The 19,773-nt window shown below is 42.3% G+C and overlaps 1 protein-coding gene across 1 annotated transcript; it reads right to left on the bottom strand.

Annotated features, from left to right (window-relative positions):
* Nucleotides 1-11,189: 11,189 nt before the first annotated feature.
* LOC121559274 lies at nt 11,190-15,450 on the bottom strand. Its single transcript, XM_045212543.1, has 3 exons — nt 13,931-15,450; nt 11,424-13,701; nt 11,190-11,335 (listed from the first exon to the last, which is right to left on the bottom strand). Exons 1-2 carry the CDS (start codon nt 14,036-14,038, stop codon nt 12,367-12,369), a joined length of 1,443 nt encoding a protein of 480 aa, XP_045068478.1. The 5' UTR covers nt 14,039-15,450; the 3' UTR covers nt 11,190-11,335; nt 11,424-12,366.
* Nucleotides 15,451-19,773: the final 4,323 nt, after the last annotated feature.

Here is a 19,773-nt window from a genome sequence, read left to right as displayed (position 1 = left end):
AGAAGAGATGCCCAAGATTCTGACTGAGATGTACTCACACCTTGTGGTGTTTCATACCAAACAGAAGAATGAAAAGTATATTGGGAAAGAAGAGACAGGTTCACATTGGAATAAAGAGAGCATTCTGTCACTGGGAAAACTGGCTTTTCAACAGCTTGTGAATGGCAATCTGATTTTCTATGAAGAAGACCTGAAAGAGGCTGGCATTGATGCCAATGAAGCCTCAGTGTACTCAGGATTGTGCACACAGCTCTTTAAAGAGGAATGTGGGCTGTACCAGGACAAGGTGTACTGCTTCGTGCATCTGAGCATTCAGGAGTTTCTGGCTGCTGTATATGTGTTCCTGTCATTCATCAACAACAATGAGAATCTAATGGCCGAACCGCAATCAACGGCCAGCAACTTTTCTGTGAGGATCAGACACAAGCGTAAAGTTACTTTCTACAAGAGTGCTGTGGATAAAGCCTTACAAAGTGAGACAGGAAACCTGGACCTGTTCCTCCGCTTCCTTCTGGGCCTCTCACTGGAGTCCAATCAGAAGCACTTACGAGGTCTACTGACAAAGACAAGAAGCAGCTCACAGAGCCATGAAGAAACAGTGAAGTACATCAAGGAGAAGATCAGGGAGAATCCCTCTCCAGAGAGGTGCATCAATCTGTTCCACTGTCTGAATGAACTGAATGACCATTCTCTAGTGGAGGAGATCCAAAGCTACCTGAGATCAGGAAGTCTCTCAGCAAAAGAACTGTCACCTGCACAGTGGTCAGCTCTGGTCTTTGTGTTGCTGACTTCAGAAAAGGAGCTGGATGTGTTTGACCTGAAGAAATACTCCAGATCAGAGGAAGGTCTTCTGAGGCTGCTGCCAGTGGTCAAAGCATCCAGAGCTGCTCTGTGAGTACATAAAATGACATTTAAGTACTAATCATCAGGAAGAAATATTCCCATTAGAGAAAAATATATTATAATATGTATATAATATATTTTTAAAACATATTGAATCAGTGCATTGTTGTTCACATTAGTATAACAATATGACCATACAATTCTAGGAGACGGAAGATGAATCTATATGTTGTTTAAGAGAATAAACCAAATGCATCTGCCATTGTCCTTCTACACTACTGGTGTTAAATTAACAGTTTGTGAAATCATGATGATCTCTTTGTCAGGCTGTCAGGCTGTGGAGTCACAGAGAAAGGCTGTGCATCTCTGGTCTCAGCTCTGAAGTCAAACCCCTCACACCTGAGAGAGCTGGATCTGAGTAACAATGACCTGAAGGATTCAGGAGTGAAGCTGCTCTCTGCTGGACTGGGGAATCCCCACTGTAAACTGGAGACTCTGAGGTCAGTATTCCTGTAGTTGGTCAACAAGTGATAACTGTTCACCAGATCCACATGTGTTTACCAGGAACACATAGTCCACACCATATGTGTTTGGACAGTGAAGCTTACAGTTTTACATTTGGTGCTATGCTCCAGCATTTTGGATTTGAGATATAAAGTTTCATATTAGGCGACAGTACAGAATGTCACCTTTTATTTGAGGATATTTTCATACATATCTGTGTCACCGTTTAGAAATGAAAGCACTTTATGTGTCTAGTTCTCCCATTTGAAAAAGTATTAATAATTTGGACATATTCACTTATATTGTATTAAAGTAGTCATAAGTTTAGTATTTGGTCCCATATTCCTTACCCGCAGTGATTACATCAAGCTTGTGATTCTACAAACTTGTTGAATACATTTGCAGTTTGTCTTGGTTGTGTTTTGGATGATGTTTTTCACAATAGAAACTGAATGGTGAATAATGTCCTGTCATTTTGGAGTCACATCACTTGTATTGTCAGTAAGAATAGATGATGTTTCTGAACACTTTTACATTCACGTGGATACTACCATGATTATGAATAATCATGAATGAATCGTGAATAATGATGAATGAGAAAGTTACAGAGGAACAAGGATCATACCCCCTCTGTTATTGGTAATGGTGAGAGGTTAGCATGTTTTGTTGTATCCTCTGTAACTTTCTCATTCATTATTATTCATGATTCATTCATGACTTTTATTAATCATAGCATCATTAGGATTCATTTAGTAGTGTTTAGAAACATGTTATCTACTCACTTAGACAGAAAATTACTCCAGTCATCATCCACCATTCAGTTACTATCGGGCAAAACATAACCCAAAACACAACCAAAACGAACTGCAAATGCAACCAACGAGTTTACAACCAAATACTCAACTTTTGACTACTTTAATACACTATAAGTGAAATGGTCAGAATACGTTTGACTTCGTCAAATGGGGGGACTAGATCCATAAAGTGCTTTCATTTCTAAACAGTGAAACAGATTTGTATTAAAAAACCCTCAAATAAAAGGTGACATAATATACTGTCAACTCATATGAAACATTTAATGTCAAATCCACAATGCTGGAGTATAGAGCCACATTTAAAATGTTAGCTTCACTGTCAAACTATATATGGTGTGGACTGTATACTCAATACAATCTAAATCTGATACCTCACTGTCTGTCTTTTGACTGATACTGCTTTTTAAACTGCTCTGGTCAGTTTACTCAAATATTTGTAATATACATTTTTCTATCTACAAGCAATATTATGATAATTTGTCATTTCTAATAATGAAACATTCATTCATTTATGAATAGATATGGCAGGTTTCAGGACACTGATATATCTGAATATGTTGAAAAAAAATATACTGCCACTATTTTCATCACCAAAGAATAGCAGTGTGGTTTTAATATGATTTGACTCTTTGCAGGCTGTCAGGCTGTCTAGTCACAGAGGAAGGCTGTGCTTCTCTGATCTCAGCTCTGAAGTCAAACCCCTCACACCTGAGAGAGCTGGACCTGAGCTACAATCACCCAGGAGACTCAGGAGTCAGACTGCTCTCTGCTGGACTGGAGGATCCACACTGCAGACTGGAGAAACTCAAGTATGTAGAGGGTTTATGTCAATGTTCATATCAGACATGTTGGAGTTCTCAGGCTAGTTAAGACAAACATTCTGACCACCACTTGGACTAAGTTATATAAAGACTGTGTGTGTGTGTGTGTGTGTGTGTCCGTGTGTGTGTCCGTGTGTGTGTCCAGTGTGTGTGTGTGTGTGTGTGTGTGTGTGTGTGTGTGTGTGTGTGTGTGTGTGTCCAGTGTGTGTGTCCAGTGTGTGTGTCCAGTGTGTGTGTCCAGTGTGTGTGTGTGTGTTTGTGTGTGTGTGTGTGTGTGTCCGGTGTGTGTGTGTGTGTGTGTGTGTCTGTGTGTGTGTGCGTGTGTGTGTCCAGTGTGTGTGTCCGTGTGTGTGTGTGCGTGTGTGTGTGTGTGTGTGTGTGTGTGTGTGTGTGTGTGTGTGTGTGTGTGTGTGTGTGTCCAGTGTGTGTGGGTGTCCAGTGTGTGTGTGTGTGTGTGTGTGTGTGTGTCCAGTGTGTGTGTGTGTGTGTGTGTGTGTCCAGTGTGTGTGTGTGCACGTGTATCAGTACACACACTGGACACACACACACACTGTAAACACACACACTGGACACATATACAAAAAGGACACACACACACACTGGACACACACACACACACTGGACAAACACACACACTGGACACACACACACACTCACACTGGACACACATGCACACACACTAGACACACACACACACTGGACAAACACACACACACACACACACACACACACTGGACACACACACAAACACACACACACACTGGACACACACTGGACACACACAAACACACAGACTTACTCACACTGGACACACACACACACACACACACACACACACACACACACTGGACACACACACTGGACACACACTGGACACACACACACACACACACACACACACACACTGGACACACACACTGGACACACACTGGACACAGACAAACACACAGACTTACTCACACTGGACAAACACAAACACACACACACACATACACTAGACACACACACACACTAGACATACACACACACTGGACACACACACACAATGGACACAGATACACACACTGGACAAACACACATACACACACTGGACACACACACACACTGGACAAACACACACACACACACACTGGACACACACACACACACACTGGGGAAACACACACACTGGACAAACACACACACACTGGACAAACACACACACACACACTGGACACACACACACACACACACACACTGGACACACAAACACACACACTTGACATACACACACACACTGGACAGACACACACACACACACACACACACACTGGACACACACACACACACCCACACACTGGACACACACACACTGGACACACACACACACTGGACACACACACACACACACACTCACTGGACACACACAAACAGTGGACACACACACACACACTAGACACACACATACACTAGACACACACACACACACACACACACACACTAGACATACACACACACTGGACACACACACACACAATGGACACACATACACACACTGGACAAACACACACACACTGGACACACACACACACGCTGGACACACACACACTGGACACACACACACACACACACTGGACACACACACACACACACACACTGGACACACACACTGGACAAACACACACACACTGGACAAACACACACACACACACTGGACACACACACACACTGGACACACACACACACACATTGGACACACAAACCCACACACTTGACATACACACACACACTGGACAGACACACACACACACACACACACACTGGACACACACACGCACACACATACACACACACACACTGGACACACACACACTGGACACACACACACACACTGGACACACACACACTGGACACACACACACACACTGGACACACACAAACAGTGGACACACACACACACACACACACACACACACACACACTTGGACAAATGTATATACTGACTGTGTGTGTGTGTGTGTGTGTGTGTGTGTGTGTGTGTGTGTGAGTTCAGGTGTATCCCTCAATGACTGTCTGTTCTTCTGCTTACCGCTACAGTGTGGAACATGGTGGAGAGAACACAATGAAACCTGGACTTAGAAAATGTGAGTGTTGACTGCTGTGAAGAATATGACTAAGAATAAGTCTTAATTCAAGTGAAGTCAAAGTCAAAGACCACCATCATTACTTACTTGGTCATATTAAATATCAGCTGTAGTTCTACAGAAGCACAAATCAGGGACACCAAAGTTTACAAAGAGTTGCTTTGACAATGTGTGTGTCTGTGTGTGTGTGTGGCGCGTTCGTGTTACTTTAGAAATGTGTGTGTGTGTTCATGCATGCATGAAGGTGTGTGTGTGTTCAGGGTGTGTGTGTCCAGGGTGTGTGTGTGTGTGTTCAGGATGTGTGTGTGTTTGTGTGTGTGTGTTCAGGATGTGTGTGTGTGTGTGTGTGTAATTAATGGGAATAAGTGTGTTTTATATTACCATACAGTATAACATATGATCATTCAACAAGTCTCAAGTTACCTTAACTTCTCCTTTTGATACCTAGAAACATCTACATTAAATGAATTATTGAAAAGTGAGTTAACATTCTAATGTGAATGATGATGATTTCTAATATTGTGTCTGGTTTCATCCATCAGATGCCTGTGATCTCACACTGGACCCAAACACAGTAAACAGATTCCTCTCTCTGTCTGAGGAGAACAGAAAGGTGACATGGAGGAGAGAGGAGCAGCCGTATCCTGATCACCCAGAGAGATTTGAGGACTGGAGACAGGTGCTGTGTAGAGAGGGTCTGACTGGGCGCTGTTACTGGGAGGTAGAGTGGAGTGGGGGAGGGGCTGATATAGGAGTGGCATATAAAGGAATCAGCAGGAGAGGAGGGGGGTGGGGTGATGACTGTTGGATTGGATGGAATGACAAGTCCTGGAGTCTGATCTGCTTTGACAACAGTTACTCTGCCTGTCACAATAATAAGTCCACTACCATAGACGTCCCCTCCTCCAGCTCCCACAGAGTAGGAGTGTATCTGGACTGGCCAGCCGGCACTCTGTCCTTCTACAGAGTCTCCTCTGACACACTGACCCACCTGAACACATTCCACTCCACATTCACTGAGCCCCTCTATCCAGGGTTTAGGGTTTATGATGTTGACTCCTCAGTGTCCCTGTAAATAATAACCATGGTAACACTGACACACACACACACACACACACTGGACACGCACACACACTGGACACACACACACACAATGGACACACACACTGGACACATACACACGCTGGGGACACACAAACACAAACACACTAAACACACACACACACACACACTGTACACACACACACACACACACACACACTGTACACACACACACACTGGACACACACACACACTGGACACACACACACTGGACAAACACACACACACACACACACACACACACACACACACTGGACACACACACTGGACACACACACACACACGACACACACACACACACACACACACACAGTCTTGTATTTGTAACCAATTAAGGACCCCTCTTAAATACCTACCTTTCGAGGACAATGCTTTCCAGACATCATAGGAGCACAGAAATTACACTCATGAGTTTGAAAAAAAATCTATAATCAGAAAATCACTTAAAGTGACTTACTCCTTGAAAAAAGTACACTTGAAATTTTACCACCTAATTGAGACCGTACATTGCATTATAATGCATTGCCATCAGCCATGAAGGGAATGCCGCCTATGAAATCTATGAAAGCATCCAACTGCCTGCGTTGCGCCTAAAGGAAGCCTACAATAATTACAGTTTTTCTCGATTGTTTACACACATTTTCTGAAAGCATGCCTCATATTCTCAGAACTCTACACACAAATCAAATAACACACACACAATGGGCAAAACCCCTCAATTCTCCAGCAAAATGAAACTTTACATTCAAAACCATGTTATTTCTTATCAAAATGGTATTTTGTTTTCAAATGACACACACAAACCATCATATGAATAGACATTTATAAGAACCAGTTGAACACTGATGTGCTCAATGTAAAACACTATGATGAACGGAAAACACTTCTTCTCCATTCATCATAATGACTTAGGCCTTTTTTTGGTTCAGTGTTGCCATTACTACAGACAGTACAAACATAAGTGTGTTGTAAAATATTTGAGAATATTGTTATTATACTCAGAACACACAAATACACGGTAACAAATATATTTCATTTTTCCCACAAAAACAATGTACACAGTGTACATCCCATTCCCAACCAACACAAAGTTACACATACAGTGGTTTACATACAAAACAGAAGAATTTAATGTATACAATTACAGTAAAAATAATAAATGCTGCATCCTCTCTTCTGTTGCGGTCTGGCCACAGCACCTCATCCACATCACAAGCAATGTTTTCCCTGGCCAAGCAGCGGGGGAAATATCGCCTAGCATGGCGATTCCAGCCATGAAAAGCATCAGCTGCTATATCTCCACATGCGTCTTCCATAGCTTGGAGAAGAGGTATTCGCGTTTGTGGATTTCGGTCATACACTTTCCATCTCCAGGCAGAAAAAAATTCCTCAATAGGATTGAGGAATGGAGAATATGGAGGTTGATAAACAACTAAAAAGCGTGGGTGGGCAGTGAACCAGTTACGAACCAGAGCAGCCCTGTGGAAACTTACGTTGTCCCAAATGACAACGTACCTGAGCTGCTCTGGGCCATCTACCTGATCTGGTGGAATTTGTGTGTTGTGTAGGGTGTCCAGGAACGTGATCAGATGGGCGGTGTTGTAGGGGCCAAGGGTAGCATGGTGATGGATGACGCCGTGGTGGGTAATCGCTGCACACATTGTGATGTTCCCTCCGCGCTGGCCAGGGACTTGAACAATGGCACGCTGGCCGATGATATTCCTTCCCCTCTTTCTTCTTTTTGTGAGGTTGAATCCAACCTCATCAATGAAGATGAACCGGTGCTCCACTGCACCTGCTCAAAGTTGGCTGTACTCTTTGCCCAGCCTCCCTCATTGTTAGACCATGGTTGACCACATGATCAACCAAAGTGGCTCGGATCTCATCAGAGATTACCGTCCTTGGCCTTCCTCGTCCTCGTCCTCGTCCTCCCTGTCCTCCTCCTCTTACTCTCACTCCTCTGGCTCTGCCTCTGTTTCCAATGTTGGCATCCATTGCTCCAAAACAGAGGAGCTCACCTGTTGCCCTTTTATGCTAAAGCTCTGATTGCTAATTGTAAAACTGTGTGACGGGTGTTTGCCCATGTGATGAGTCAGTGTGCATATTTGAATGGCAGTGTGTTCATTGTGAAAACAAGAGATTTTCTGCATGAAAATTGTGCCAAATGCAAAGATTTGTGTGTAGTGTTTTGAAAAGAGTGTGTTGTAGAACTGCAATTTGAGTGTAAAGCAGGAATTGTGCTTGTAGTTTAGCAGAATTGGTTCAGGGGGTTGGTGCATGAGTTACATGTTGTGGTCATTGTGTCTCAAGTACCAGTATTTGTTTGTAAGCAATTGAGAAAAACTGTAACAAGTTTACATTTGAATCGATTTTGGTTTGTTTCTAGTGTAGCAGGTAGAATGCCACAATGATGCGACACGGATGGCAACGCAACGGCTCTAGTGTAGTTTTTCTGTAAAGTATTTAAACTGGAACAACCATTTCAGTAATGGATTCAATATATCCAAGTAACAGATGAATAGTTTAGGAAAATGTTTTTTATTTTTGTGTAACATTCAAAGTCATCAGCAGGCTTCCAAACTTGAAAAACCCTTGAAGTATTCAGGAGAACCTTAGTCACTCCAAAGGTGACCTCGGTTTTCAACCACTCCACAAATTTCTTGTTAACAAACTATAGTTTTGGCAAGTCAGTTAGGACATCTACTTTGTGCATGACACAAGTAATTTTTCCAACAATTGTTTACAGACAGATTATTTCACTTATAATTCACTGTATCACAATTCCAGTGGGTCAGAAGTTTACATACACTAAGTTGACTGTGCCTTTAAACAGCTTGGAAAATTCCAGAAAATGATGTCATGGCTTTAGAAGCTTCTGATAGGCTAATTGACATCATTTGAGTCAATTGGAGGTGTACCTGTGGATGTATTTCAAGGCCTACCTTCAAACTCAGTGCCTCTTTGCTTGACATCATGGGAAAATGAAAATAAATCAGCCAAGACCTCAGAAGAAAAGAAAATTGACATCCACAAGTCTGGTTCATCCTTGGGAGCAATATTCAAACGCCTGAAGGTACCACGTTCATCTGTACAAACAATAGTACGCAAGTATTAACACTATGGGACCACGCAGCCGTCATACCGCTCAGGAAGGAGACGCGTTCTGTCTCCTAGAGATGAACGTACTTTGGTGCGGAAAGTGCAAATCAATCCCAGAACAACAGCAAAGGACCTTGAAGATTCTGGAGGAAACAGGTACAAAAGTATCTATATCCACAGTAAAACGAGTCCTATATCGACATAACCTGAAAGGCCGCTCAGCAAGGAAGAAGCCACTGCTCCAAAACCACCATAAAAAAGTCTGACTACGGTTTGCAACTGCACATGGGGACAAAGATCGTACTTTTTGGAGAAATGTCCTCTGGTCTGATGAAACAAAAATATTTGGCCATAATGACCATCGTTATGTTTGGAGGAAAAAGGGGGACGCTTGCAAGCCAAAGAACATCAACAACATCTCAAGACATCAGTCAGGAAGTTAAAGCTTGGTCGCAAATGGGTCTTCGAAATGGACAATGACCCCAAGCATACTTCCAAAGTTGTGGCAAAATGGCTTAAGGACAACAATGTCAAGGTATTGGAGTGGCCATCACAAAGCCCTGACCTCAATCCTATAGAATATTTGTGGGCAGAACTGAAAAAGCGTGTGCAAGCAAGGAGGCCTACAAACCTGACACAGTTACACCAGCCCTGTCAGGAGGAATGGGCCAAAATTCACCCAAATTATTGTGGGAAGCTTGTGGAAGGCTACCCAAAATGTTAAACAATTTAAAGGCAATACACTCAATTAGTTTTTGGTAGGATCTAAACTTCTGACCCACTGGGAATGTGATGAAAGAAATGAAAGCTGAAAGAAATCATTCTCTCAACTATTATTCTGACATTTCACATTCTTAAAATAAAGTGGTGATCCTAACTGACCTAAGACAGGGAATTTTTACTAGGATTAAATGTCAAGAATTGTGAAAAACTGAGTTTAAATGTATTTGGCTAAGGTGTATTTAAACTTCCGACTTCAACTGTATATATGAAACATTCATAAGAACTTCAAATAAAGCAGAACCGAGTTCTCTCAGGAACCTTAAGAACTAAGGAATAACCATTTAAGGACTTTAATTTCTCCAATGTAATACAGGCTAAGAAACCCAAGATCACAAAGAAAACAAAAGTGACATTCAGTTGGTAGCTACTATATAAGAAATTAAAATCTGGATAGAGCAGAACCATAGTCTACACTTATTTTCTCTGATCTGCAATTATTCTGTTGTGTACATAGAACTTCACCGCTCTCCAGTCCCTGTTTACTAGTGCTTGGGGAGAAGCAGCAATGCATTTCTCACAGTCTTGTTTTCCAGGCGTTTTTCCCATTCGGATAAAATTCATCAAGGAATCTTCAACTGCATCCACCTCTATTGTCGACCAATACCTTTTTGTTCCTTTGGCACCTTTGGAAAGAGATTGCATTAAACATGACTACATTAGGCCACAAAAAAATTACAAAAATTAAAAGGATGACTACAATGAACTTGAAACTCTCTTTCTATTAACTCTACAAGGTTGCAGCTGTATATTCAGTGAGTGTGTTGAAGTTAAGCTAACAATCCTAACTAAATAACTACATAGATAAGCGTGTGAGAGAAGAATGTGCAATGCTGACATCAAGGCAGACTCAATCTGTATGGAATCTAAGCCCAACAATCTGTTTGCAATGTAAACCTTCTAATAAAAGCAATAAGTATTAAATCAAGTTCCCTACCTCCAAGAAAAACAATCTAAAGTGTGGTAATCCTTCTGTGTTATCATCTATCCTGACACACTAATTCCAGATCTAATGTCTTGACTTGTGTACAATCCAAACTCAACCGTTCTGTGCTGGCATGGTTGGAAATACACTAACTGATGAGGACAAAATTGATCTGGACCAGCACAGTACAGCCATAGGTTGACACTACAGAGTGAAAACGCACTGACTGAAGGCAGCAGGAAACATGCTTACCGTGTGGGCCTCTCTTTTGTCCCAGCTTTCCCTTGGTCATTGGCTGTTTGGCCCGAATTGCTGACATCTCTCCTGGAAAATATCAGTGGAAATCATGTCATTTTCCAACAGTACATTGTAATTAAGAATATGTCCATGTGTATGTAAGGTATAGGCATACCTGTCAGATTTCCTTCATAGGATTTTTCAGACGACTCCTCTCTCTCAGAGTCACTCTCTGATGCGCAATCAGTGGCTGCAGCATCCATTTCTTCAGACATAACAGTTTGTAAAAGACAGCCAAAAGAAGAATGGTAAATTGAGGCAAGCTAAATCTGCGCAAAACAAATCAAAGTGTAAACATTTTGCCATTAAACTAAACACTGGGGGTAAACTTACCACTGGGGCTGATGGTTATTTGATCCAGAGTTTTCCCCTTGAACTCTGCCAATCTGCCCTGTTCACACGCCATCAGTATTTTACTTATTTTTGCCAACTGAAGCGTTCCCTCTGGAAGACGGTAGAACATTCGATGAATCCGAATGTCATGACCCAAGAAGTCAGCAAACTGGTCCTGTTCTGTATCATTGGGATTTAACACTCTAGAGAGGGTGGTAACCTGTTTTCGTAGTTTAGTTGATGACAATGCTTCAGGTAACTTGGCACCACATTGTTTGGCATAGACGCGGATGCAGTCATTCCCCCGAAAATGTGTATCATATCCTGGCCTGGCAAATAAGTAGATATTACCTTCGCTCACTCCACATGAGCACCGCTCTTTGATAAGCAGCTCTAAAGATTCCACCATCACTGGAGTGAGGATTACAGGCACCTTCCTGCCACGCTTCCCACAGGTTTCGATGCGTTCAAAATGCGCACAGAGCAGTCTCTCAACCTCTGTTAGCGCCACTGCAACATCTTTGTTAAGTGGGGATTTGTCCCTGGAGTGAAATGTTGCCACAGACATCTTTGACACCTCTCCCTCTCTTTTCCTGTTGAAGATAATCATCTGAGCCAGTATCACTTTTGCTAGATTGCACCATTTTCTTGAGGTTTTCTCATCGCACAGTTGGTTGTAGTATTGTTTCTGCTTTTCATCTAAGTACATGTCCATTTTTTTAACATCATCTGCTAATGGAATAAGCTGCGGTGCGTTCCATTTCCTCTGTTCGTGTACGATATGCAGCAAAAGAGATCATTTCATTCCAGCGAAGACGGTAGATGCCTTGGAAGTCTCGGACTAGCTTCAACTTTTCTTCATTCTGGGTAATAAGAGCTTCACCCTCCATGACGTCTGCAATTTTCTGGATGCTTTGCCCAAGCTTTGTGGCCAAGGTTGCTTTTTCAAATTTGTTTGTCTTTTCATCAAAGCCAGTCACTTCTTTGACAGCTTTTATGATGTATTGGAAGTGTTGTGGGTTGATATAATCCTTCATCTTTTTCAGTGGTGTCACCTTTCTACCTTTAATCACGAGTCTCCCTAGTTCTCGCAAAGTTTGACGAATGTGCTGGTGTTGTGAGGGGTTCTCCCCTTTCTTGTTGTACATTTTTTCACCCAATGCCAAGATGTATCTGTCTTCTTTTACTGCATGGGCTACATCATCTTGAGCCATGTTACTCACCAGTTTCCAGACCTTCTCGCTGACTCCTTTAGCAACCGGTTGAGCACTAGCACAGAGTGCCTGGATTCTGGTTTTGCCAGGCATCTCCTTACGAACATTTTGTGCTAGTGTGCACCTTGCCACATGCCTCCACATAGATTTGCGTTTAAAGAGCCCATGGCAGGCAAAACAATGCTGATAGTCCTGGTGATTGCTCTTGTCATCACTTGTTTGCTTACATGGTACCAAACCCCCCTTTCCTTCTTTAAGTGCCTGAATGTTGTGTGCCCGATTCCCCTTCTTGCGAAGGAGATTCAGCTGAAGTCTCCTAGCTTTTGACTTCTTTGCAAACTGAAGTGCAGTAGCTACTTCCATTTCATCCCCATGTTTATGTTCTAAATGACGGGCGATTTTGGATTGCGGTTGCTCGCAAAACAGACAGAAGTGCTTTTTTTGGTGGTACTTTTTGGATCCATCTACTTCTGAGACATTCATTACAAGCAATGATTCACTGCTAGTGTTCGACTTTGGGGAACTAGTACATCTCTTATAAGTATTTTCGTATCGCTTCATTCTCTTGAGTTCTGATTCTCCATTTGAGCTGTTTTCTTCTGAGGAACTTCTGCATCTCTTGATAGTCTTCTTGTATTGCTTCTTTCTCTTGACACCCGCTAATTTATCTGAACTGTCTCCCTCTGAGACTAGATCATCGTGTTTACTGCTGTCCACCCTTGTCTTTGGTTCTGAAAATTCATCGGAATCGTCTTCCTCTGATGACCTTGGGACATAATCATCTTCACTGTTGTCAATGCTGGTTATTGAGTCATCAGTCTTGTATCCAAGCATAGCTTTGGTCAACTGTATTGAAGAAAAAAAGTATATTGGATAACTAGACAGTTAACACAGAAAGTATTTGGACACCGGCACATTTTGATTAGTTATGGCTCTGTGCTCCTCTAATTTAGATTTTTTTTGTTATAATACAATGAATATAGGATGAAAGTGCAGACTTGCCCATCTTTGATTTACAAAGCTGATTCACAAGAACTTACAGTATGTGCTGGTGTTGAATGACACTTTAACTTACGAATATGCTGTCTGTTCTGATCAATGGCGGTGCATCATCCAACACATGGACTATCGACCCAGCGGTACTGGCAGCCTCAGTGGTACTGGCAACCTCAGTGTCTGACATCTAAGGATACAATAAAATGATATTAGTCATGTGCAAATTAGGCAATAGGATATTATAACGATTCAACCATCCCCAGTATCCTCACTCTAAACAATTGTCAAACCTGAGCTTCTGGATTTATAATTTCCTTTTCAAATCTGGCCTCACAAGTTGAATGATGATTCTTCAGATTTTCCATGCGTCTTCTTAGCCTCTGCAGTGCCTTTGTAAAGGAAGACAAGTTACAAAAAGAATAGTTGAGACTTAATAGAATGACAAGATTGCTCTGCACACAACATCGGGGATGGGCTGGGGGACACCAATGACTGATATCATTGACTAATAGAGGTCCAACAAACATCTGTTACAATTTCCTTTTTTAAGACTACTTTCAAGGTAAAAAAGCAAGTATAAGCATAACATAAGCAGATTATGCAAGTTCCTGGATACAACTGAAACTGAATCTGCTTTTATGGATAGACTAAAAGAGAATCAGTATGAGTGGTTTGGCTAAAGCAAGGCAAGCATACTCTAAATACTAGGCGAAGCAGAAAAAACTAGGCTAAGCCTTAAAACATACCGCATTGGTTGCTTTGTATGTTCCTGGACTCTTATCTTCCATTTTGTTTTCGATCTTTAAAAATGAGTGTAGGGAATAAGGAGCATGGACATATGTGAATGTCCATGCTTTTCAATAACAAAATCTGGTCACTTATTTCTTATTTTCTTTCACATATTTCTTATTTTCATCCAAATTATTCCAACGGAAAAAAATGGTCTTTGGGTAAGGGCTATAAAAAACAGGTGCAACTTAAATATATTAATTTAATGAGGGGATTTAATTAAATATTTTAGCACACATGCAGGCTTATAGCTTGACAAAACAGATGAAAAGGAACTGGCTTTTCTAGCTAGCTTGTAAACCAATTCAAGTTACACTAGCAATTTTATTTTCCAATGCATGTAACATTGGGTTAACCACAATGTATTGATGTATTCTGAATCAAAGACATGTTTACCAATTATGCTAAACTTATTAGCTAGCTTGCCACCATAGCTAGCATCATACAAAAAAAAAGAAGCTAGCATCGTTAGCATCGCTAGCACGCTAACCGTTAGCTAGCACGCTAACCCTTAGCAAGCAGTAAATAAGTATAAGGTAGAAACATGCAAAGTAACAATTGCATATGTATGAATTGTTTGGATAAGTCTACCAATTTCAATCTGTCATGACGCAGTATATCTGACACAACATTGTCAATGCATGTTGGATTCCACCGAAAGACATATGTGAGCTAACATTAACTAATTAAAAATAAAGACAACGGGAACATGCATTGCTTGCCAATACACCAAATACAAATTCAATTTTAGCTAAACTATTGGTTAGCAGTTCAGTTAATAGCTCACCTTCTTGCATGAACGTAAACATCTGCAACCATCCTCGTCTTCCTTAAAAAGGTGCTGCCCAGCTACTTTAGAGGTGATCGTGCTCAGGCAGAGACAGGCTTGCCAGATCAATTACGAATTTCTAGGAAGTCAACGCAAAACCTGCCTTCAAAGCCTGAAAACTAGCACAATTTCAGAAGATTACAGGGAAATTAATAGATTTTTTTAAATGCCATGTTGGTAGTTGCAATATAGAAGTAGTATAAAAACTTGCACCCAGCGACCAAAACTTTTCACCTGCGGCAAAGTTTCCAAAGTACCTCAATAAACCACAAAAAAAAGCATACATGGCAACCCTGGGAAGAGATGTGTTGACCTGTGAAGCTTTTGGTGGTTTGGTACTTTTGTGCACTCTGCAGAAATCAGATATTTGTGGCTAATGTTAACATTCTGTGGAGGTCACCTGATCCTAGATCTGTGAAAAGGTTGACAACACAGTTTATGTTTGTGTTATGTTAGAGAGCACATAACAGGCCTGTCTGAACTTAATTTAGTCATTTGAAATCACATATTTTAATGTTAAGCTTTGATTTGTAACACTAAATGTTTTGTCAGTGCATAGTAGTCTGCAAGACAGTCTGTGGAACATTTTCATATTAGTGGTACATTTGAGTGAGAATTTGAGCTAGCAGTTGGAAATTTGATACATTGTATGACACACCCTACTCTACAGCCAATCAATGATCAGCCTCCCATCCCCTTCTCTGCTCCCATCCCCCTCTCTGCTCCACTCCACCAAGTCAAACATATAGGCCAACTACAGTGGGGAGAACAAGTATTTGATACACTGCCGATTTTGCAGGTTTTCCTACTTACAAAGCATGTAGAGGTCTGTAATTTTTTATCATAGGTACACTTCAACTGTGAGAGACAGAATCTAAAACAAAAATCCAGAAAATCACATTGTATGATTTTTAAGTAATTCATTTGCATTTTATTGCATGACATAAGTATTTGATACATCAGAAAAGCAGAACTTAATATTTGGTACAGAAACCTTTGTTTGCAATTACAGAGATCATATGTTTCCTGTAGGTCTTGACCAGGTTTGCACACACTGCAGCAGGGATTTTGGCCCACTCCTCCATACAGACCTTCTCCAGATCCTTCAGGTTTCGGGGCTGTCGCTGGGCAATACGGACTTTCAGCTCCCTCCAAAGATTTTCTATTGGGTTCAGGTCTGGAGACTGGCTAGGCCACTCCAGGACCTTGAGAGGCTTTTTTAAGGAGCCACTCCTTAGTTGCCCTGGCTGTGTGTTTCTGGTCGTTGTCATACTGGAAGACCCAGCCACGACCCATCTTCAATGCTCTTACTGAGGGAAGGAGGTTGTTGGCCAAGATCTCACAATACATGGCCCCATCCATCCTCCCCTCAATACAGTGCAGTCGTCCTGTCCCCTTTGCAGAAAAGCATCCTGGACATGCGCTGGCTTGAGCAGGGGACCTTGCGTGCGCTGCAGGATTTTAATCCATGATGGCGTAGTGTGTTACTAATGGTTTTCTTTGAGACTGTGGTCCCAGCTCTCTTCAGGTCATTGACCAGGTCCTGCCGTGTAGTTCTGGGCTGATCCCTCACCTTCCTCATGATCATTGATGCCCCACGAGGTGAGATCTTGCATGGAGCCCCAGACCGAGGGTGATTGACCGTCATCTTGAACTTCTTCCATTTTCTAATAATTGTGCCAACAGTTGTTGCCTTCTCACCAAGCTGCTTGCCTATTGTCCTGTAGCCCATCCCAGCCTTGTGCAAGTCTACAATTTTATCCCTGATGTCCTTACACAGCTCTCTGGTCTTGGCCATTGTGGAGAGGTTGGAGTCTGTTTGATTGAGTGTGTGGACAGGTGTCTTTTTTACAGGTAACGAGTTCAAACAGGTGCAGTTAATACAGGTAATGAGTGGAGAACAGGAGGGCTTCTTAAAGAAAACTAACAGGTCTGTGAGAGCCAGAATTCTTACTGGTTGGTAGGTGATCAAATACTTATGTAATGCAATAAAATGCAAATTAATTATTTAAAAATCATACAATGTGATTTTCTTGATTTTTGTTTTAGATTCCGTCTCTCACAGTTGAAGGGTACCTATGATAAAAATTACAGACCTCTACATGCTTTGTAAGTAGGAAAACCTGCAAAATCGGCAGTGTATCAAATACTTGTTCTCCCCACTGTATAAGTCTTAATGAAGAAACCGCTATAGACTATACTGAAGTCAGATATTTGTGACTAATGTTAACACGATATGGAGGACTTACAGACTTTATAAGTGCCTAAGACCAACACTAATATATATATTGCGGTTGGCTAAAGACTCAAGTATGATGGTGGGGTGGCCAAGCCCATCTTGTTTATGAACTTTATGGGGCCTAAGCCCATTCTTAATACACTGCTCAACAAAATAAAGGGAACACTTAAACAACACAATGTAACTCCAAGTCAATCACACTTCTGTGAAATCAAACTGTCCACTTAGGATGCAACACTGATTGACAATAAATTTCACATGCTGTTGTGCAAATGGTATAGACAACAGGTGGAAATTATAGGCAATTAGCAAGACACCCCCAATAAAGGAGTGTTTCTGCAGGTGGTGACCACAGACCACTTCTCAGTTCCTATGCTTCCTGGCTGATGTTTTGGTCACTTTTGAATGCTGGCGGTGCTTTCACTCTAGTGGTAGCATGAGACGGAGTCTACAACCCACACAAGTGGCTCAGGTAGTGCAGCTCATCCAGGATGGCACATCAATGCGAGCTGTGGCAAGAAAGTTTGCTGTGTCTGTCAGCGTAGTGTCCAGTGCATGGAGGCGCTACCAGGAGACAGGCCAGTACATCAGGAGACGTGGAGGAGGCCGTAGGAGGGCAACAACCCAGCAGCAGGACCGCTACCTCCGCCTTTGTGCAAGGAGGAGCAGGAGGAGCACTGCCAGAGCCCTGCAAAAGGACCTCCAGCAGGCCACAAATGTACATGTGTCTGCTCAAACGGTCAGAAACAGACTCCATGAGGGTGGTATGAGGGCCCGACGTCCACAGGTGGGGGTTGTGCTTACAGCCCAACACCGTGCAGGACGTTTGGCATTTGCCAGAGAACACCAAGATTGGCAAATTCGCCACTGGCGCCCTGTGCTCTTCACAGATGAAAGCAGGTTCACACTGAGCACATGTGACAGACGTGACAGAGTCTGGAGACGCCGTGGAGAACGTTCTGCTGCATGCAACATCCTCCAGCATGACCGGTTTGGCGGTGGGTCAGTCATGATGTGGGGTGGCATTTCTTTGGGGGGCCGCACAGCCCTCCATGTGCTCGCCAAAGGTAGCCTGACTGCCATTAGGTACCGAGATGAGATCCTCAGACCCCTTGTGAGACCATATGCTGGTGCGGTTGGCCCTGGGTTCCTCCTAATGCAAGACAATGCTAGACCTCATGTGGCTGGAGTGTGTCAGCAGTTACTGCAAGAGGAAGGCATTGATGCTATGGACCGCCCGTTCCCCAGACCTGAATCCAATTGAGCACATCTGGGACATCATGTCTCGCTCCATCCACCAACGCCACGTTGCACCACAGACTGTCCAGGAGTTGGCGGATGCTTTAGTCCAGGTCTGGGAGGAGATCCCTCAGGAGACCATCCGCCACCTCATCAGGAGCATGCCCAGGCATTGTAGGGAGGTCATACAGGCATGTGGAGGCCACACACACTACTGAGCCTCATTTTGACTTGTTTTAAGGACATTACATCAAAGTTGGATCAGCCTGTAGTGTGGTTTTCCACTTTAATTTTGAGTGTGACTCCAAATCTAGACCTCCATGGGTTGATACATTTGATTTCCATTGATAATTTTTGTGTGATTTTGTTGTCAGCACATTCAACTATGTAAAGAAAATAGTATTTAATAAGATTATTTCATTCATTCATATCTAGGATGTGTTATTTTAGTGTTCCCTTTATTTTTTTTAGCAGTGTATATAGATGCTGCTATTGGCTCAATACTCAAGTATGATGTCAGGAGTGCAGTTAAGTTACAAGTGTTCAGGGGCAAGCCTTCTTATATCCATGGTCCGATTAGCTCGAGACTCACATATGCATCTCCCCTCATCGTCATAGACATGTTTAAGCTATGACCCCCCCAGACAAATCCCCTCAATAGCGTGAAAGACTAGAAATTGATGAATATCCTTGCAGTGCCTTGCAAAAGTATTCATCGCCCTTGGCGTTTTTCCTATTTTGTTGCATTACAACCTGTCATTTAAATAGATTTTTATTTGGATTGCATGGAATGGACATACACTAAATTGTCCAAATTGGTGAAGTG

The sequence above is a fragment of the Coregonus clupeaformis genome, unplaced genomic scaffold, assembly GCF_020615455.1.
Source record: "Coregonus clupeaformis isolate EN_2021a unplaced genomic scaffold, ASM2061545v1 scaf0019, whole genome shotgun sequence".
NCBI classification, from domain to species: Eukaryota; Metazoa; Chordata; class Actinopteri; order Salmoniformes; family Salmonidae; genus Coregonus; species Coregonus clupeaformis.
Note: the sequence above shows the minus strand (reverse complement) of the source record. Positions and strands in the feature narration are given on the sequence as shown.